Here is a 4,646-nt window from a genome sequence, read left to right on the forward strand (position 1 = left end):
CCACTCCGCAGACTCTATCTTCTTATTAGCGAAGGGCTCCTCCCCTCCGTTGTCTCCCTCCACACTGGGACTTTATGCCCCATGCGTGATTTGCATCTGCCCCCTATAGAGGGTTCATCCCACTCTGCGGGTTTTATAGCCTCAGTAAGTCCCTTGAGGCAACTCATCTTGCCCCGAGCTCATCTCTAGCCTCGTATTAGCGAAGGGCTCATCCCCTCTGCTGTCTCTCTCCATTCTTGGGCTTTATGCCCCATGTATTATTTGTGCCTCTCATCTCGCTCCGCCGGTTTCATAGCTTCCGAAAACCATTGGGGACTCGCCTTGCCCCAGGTGCAATCCCGACTTTGTGTTAGCAAAGGGATCATCCCTTTGCGGTCTCGTTAGTATTCCATGTCTCATTTTTATTTTGGACTCCTGCCTTTATAAATGATGATTTCTTCTCAAAAGTGTTGTTGCATTATATATTTACATAGAGCCCCAGATTCAGACATTAGATTTCCATTACATTCAAGTGTGATTTTTTTTAACATTCTCACATTCTACGGCTTCTCTATCAGTTTGCCTTCCTGTGTCCGCAATTTGTAGGTGTCAGCCCCTCCGATATCCACCACCGTATAAAGTCCCTCCTAGTTTGGACCCAGCTTTCCATCTTTCTGTTTCTTGGTACTAGGTGTCACTCGACGGAGCACCAGGTCACCTATTTGGAACTGCCTTGCCTTGACCCTCCTATTGTATTGTCTTTGCAACCTCCGGTGGTACTCGTCCAACCTTATACAGGCAATGTCTCTTCTCTCCTCTGCTAGATTTAGATCCACTGCTAAGATTCTCCAATTTGAACCCTCCTCCATGACCTTTATTCGCGTTGTAGCTGCCACCATCTCTGACGGGATCACAACCTCCACCCCGTAAGCCAATGAAAATGGGATCTCTCGGGTGGACGACCGAGGTGTGGTCCGGTAGGCCCATAATACATGATTTAGCTCGTCGGCCCATGCCCCCTTCTTATCCTCCAACTTCCTCTTTAGGTTGTTCATGATGGTCTTATTGGATGACTATGCATGTCCATTTCCCTTGGTGTTATAAGGGGCCGAGAACCCCTGTCTTACTATGTAGGCTTGTAAGAACCTGGCCACCTTTGCTCCCATAAACTGAGTCCCATTGTCTGCTATGATGGCGTACGGCAATCCAAACCTGCAGATAATATTCTCCTATAAAAACTTGATGACTTGCGCTTCCTTCACCTGCTGCAGGGGTACGGCTTCAATCCATTTTGTGAAATAATCTGTGGCCACGAGCATGAACCTCCTTTTACCACTGGCCATGGGCAGTGGTCCCACGATATCCATTGCCCACATAGCAAAAGGCCACGGACTTGAGACATTATAAAGGGGTTCAGCGGGGGCGAATATCAACTGGGCAAATCTCTGACATTTGTCACACCTCTTAGCAAATTCCACAACATCCCTCTTCATGTGGGGCCATAAATACCCCTATGTCAGTAGCCGATATGTCGTCGTTCTCCCCGCTGAATGGCTCCCGCAATCCCCCTCTTGTAGTTCTGCCAACACCTCCTGAGATAGTCGCGGACCCAAACATTTTAGAAGTGGTCCACTGAAGCTTTTCCGATATAACTCTCCTTCCAGTAGAACATATCTCCGAGAAGTTTGCTCCCATCTCCTTCTTTCCTTTTTATCCATGACTTCCTTTCCTGCCAAAAAGTCCTTAATTGGCTCCATCCAACCCTCCTTCTCTTCCGCGACCTGATAAATCTCCATCTCATCCTCGGTGCTTGGTTTCTCTAACCTTCCCACTCGTATTGTTCTTTCCTCCGACTCGGGAATTGCAGCTGCTACATATGCTAGGGCATCGGCGTGTTTGTTCTCTCCCTGGCCCAAGTGAAGGAAACAGAGTTTTGTGAATTTCTCAGCTCATTTACGCACCACATCCAAATATCTTGCCATCCTGGGGCATCGGGCGGCGAACCCTCCATTCACTTGACACACCAATAAGTTTGAATCAGAATAGACTGTCAACTCTTTCACTCCTAAATCCTTGGCCATTCTCAATCCTATGATAACCGCTTCGTACTCTGCCTTATTGCTGGACGCTGCGAACCCGAGTTTCATGGTTTGCTCTATTATGCTATTCTCAGGTGTAACCAACACAACTCTGATGCCGCTGCATGCGTCGGTAGCCGATTCATCCGCGAATACCCTCCACCCATTCCTCTTATCCCACGGGTCTAGAAGGTCTGGCTCACTCTCCCGTTCTGGTTCCATAATCATTTCCTCTCCCCACGTGGGATCCTCTGTAGGAAACTCTGCCAGAAACTCAGCCACCACCTGGCGCGCTTCTCGCGATTATTATCGATCTTCAGATCTCATAGGAACTCAGCATCACTGCCCACTTCAACATTCTACCAGATTTTTCCGTTCTCAGTGTTTGTCTCAGAGGCAAATTCGTTACCACCACCACCACATGTGCTTCAAAATAAGGTTTTAGCTTCAGGGTTGAAAAAACTAATGCCAAGGCATACCTCTCAATCCTACTATATCGTCTCTCTGTATCTAACAAAGTCTTACTCTGAAAATATACCGGCTTCTCCACCTTGTCTACCACCCGAACTAGAACCGAGCTGACTACATACTCTGTGGCCCCCAAGTACAAATACAACTTCTCCCCGGTCTCGGGCCGTGACAGCAAAGGCGCTTTGCCCAAATATTTTTTCAATTCCTGGAATGCCTCCTCACACTCTGCGGTCCATACAAAATCTAGTGTGGTCCTCAACAGTCGGTACAGCGGTCTGCATTTATCGGATGACTTGGAAATGAATCTATTCAGGGCTCGACCCTTCCTGCTAACCGTTGTACTTCCTTCACATTCTGTGGAGATGGCATCTCTACCAAGGACCTTATTTGCTCGTGGTTAGCCTCGATCCCCCTATGAGTAACGATATACTCCAAAAACTTTCTTGTAGTCACCCCGAAAGTACACTTCTCAGGGTTCAGTTTCAAGTTGTATTTACATAGTATCCCAAAGGTTTCTCGCAACCCCTCTATATGTTCCTCTTCTGACATACTCTTTTCCACCATGTCATCAATATAGATCTCAATTCCCTTCCGAATCTTGCTTTCGAACATTTTCTCCCCCAACCGCTGGAAGGTTGCCCCTGCATTTTTCAAACCAAATGTCATCCTCATATAGCAGTAGGTACCGCCCTCCAACACAAACGAGGTCTTCTCTTGATCTGGCCCATACATTGTGACTTGATTATACCGCATCGACGCGTCCATGAAGGAAAATATCTTGAACCCGGCCGTCCTGTCCACCAACTCATCTACTCATGACATAGGATAGTTGTTCTTTGGGCACTCTAGATTTACATTAGTAAAGTCCACACACATACGCACTTTCCCATTCTTTTTTGGTACCGCGACTATATTAGATAACCAGTCTGTGAACTCTACCTCTCAAATTATCCTCGCCCCTTTCAATCTAGCGACCTCTTCGCGGATCCCTTCAGCGTATTTTGGCCTAATACTGCGCATCTTTTGCCTCACGGGTTTGGCATTCTCTTTCATATGTAAGTGATGACATGCGAACTCTAGGTCCAACCTAGTAACATCCTCTATTGTCCAAGCGAAGACATCTCTATTATCTAACAAGAACTGTATCAACTTACCCCTCCACTCCTCGGGCAAATTAGATCCTATCGACATGAACTTCTCCTCTTCCCCTATCCCAATATTCACCACCTCTATCTCATCGAGCGTCTTTGGATCCGCCACTGTATCACCCTCCCCCTCCCCTGAGGTGCACTATAATTGCTATGCCAGCCTCTTCCTAGGATTGGAAGCCTCTCTTTCCGATCCGTCGATCAACCGCTTCACGATTCCCCGATGACTGTTTTTTGCCGTGACCTGATCACCGTAGACCTCGTACATTCCAGTAGGGGTGGGGAATCGTATTACCTAATAATACGTTGATGGGACTGCCTTCATCTCGTGAATCCACTGCCTTCCCAAAATTGCATTATATTGCGAAGCCGAGTCCGCCACCATGAAACGGGTGAAGACTGTCACCGGCTCTGTTGTCATGAGCAGTAAGAGTTCCCCCATGGGCTCTGTCATACTTCCATTAAATCCATACAAATTAGTTCGCGAAGGATGCAACTGCTTAGGATCAACTCCCATTTCCTCCAAAGCACCTCTAAACAACAGATCTACGTCACTCCCACAATCAATCAACACCCTTTTCACCATGTAATTCGCCATTGCCACTATAATGACCAATGCGCCTTCATGTGGTGAGTCCACTACTCGTAGGTCCACGTTGCTAAACAAGATTTAATCCTTTTCTGCCGCTACCACCGCTCGCTGTCATGGCCTATCCGTTCTCTTATTAATCTGTTGGATGCTCGTGGTCCGCCGTATCTTGTCTCTATGAGCGTTATGACTCATAACCTCCCCGCTGTAAATCACGTTGATGGTTCCCAGTATCCCTCCCTGCGGCGGCATGCGCTCCGTACCCGCGGTATCTCCCACTTTCTTTTTCCGACATCCCCACTTTATGGCGTTCCCGTTCCTTCTCCAAAGACAACACGACCTTCCCCGTCCTCTTGGAATCCTTCTACATAGAATCTTCAT

The 4,646-nt window shown here is 47.6% G+C and overlaps 2 protein-coding genes across 2 annotated transcripts; both read right to left on the reverse strand.

The window, feature by feature from the left end:
- Positions 1–1,490: 1,490 nt before the first annotated feature.
- Positions 1,491–2,279, reverse strand: LOC147505212 (uncharacterized). Its single transcript, XM_086605493.1, has 2 exons — positions 2,004–2,279; positions 1,491–1,886 (listed from the first exon to the last, which is right to left on the reverse strand). Exons 1-2 carry the CDS (start codon positions 2,277–2,279, stop codon positions 1,491–1,493), a joined length of 672 nt encoding a protein of 223 aa, XP_086461619.1.
- A 1,692-nt stretch (positions 2,280–3,971) lies between these two features.
- On the reverse strand, positions 3,972–4,274 carry LOC147505213 (uncharacterized). Its single transcript, XM_086605494.1, has one exon. The coding sequence runs from the start codon at positions 4,272–4,274 to the stop codon at positions 3,972–3,974; it is 303 nt and encodes a 100-aa protein (XP_086461620.1).
- Positions 4,275–4,646: the final 372 nt, after the last annotated feature.

This window comes from Coptis chinensis, chromosome 4, assembly GCF_015680905.1.
Source record: "Coptis chinensis isolate HL-2020 chromosome 4, ASM1568090v1, whole genome shotgun sequence".
Taxonomy (NCBI): domain Eukaryota; kingdom Viridiplantae; phylum Streptophyta; class Magnoliopsida; order Ranunculales; family Ranunculaceae; genus Coptis; species Coptis chinensis.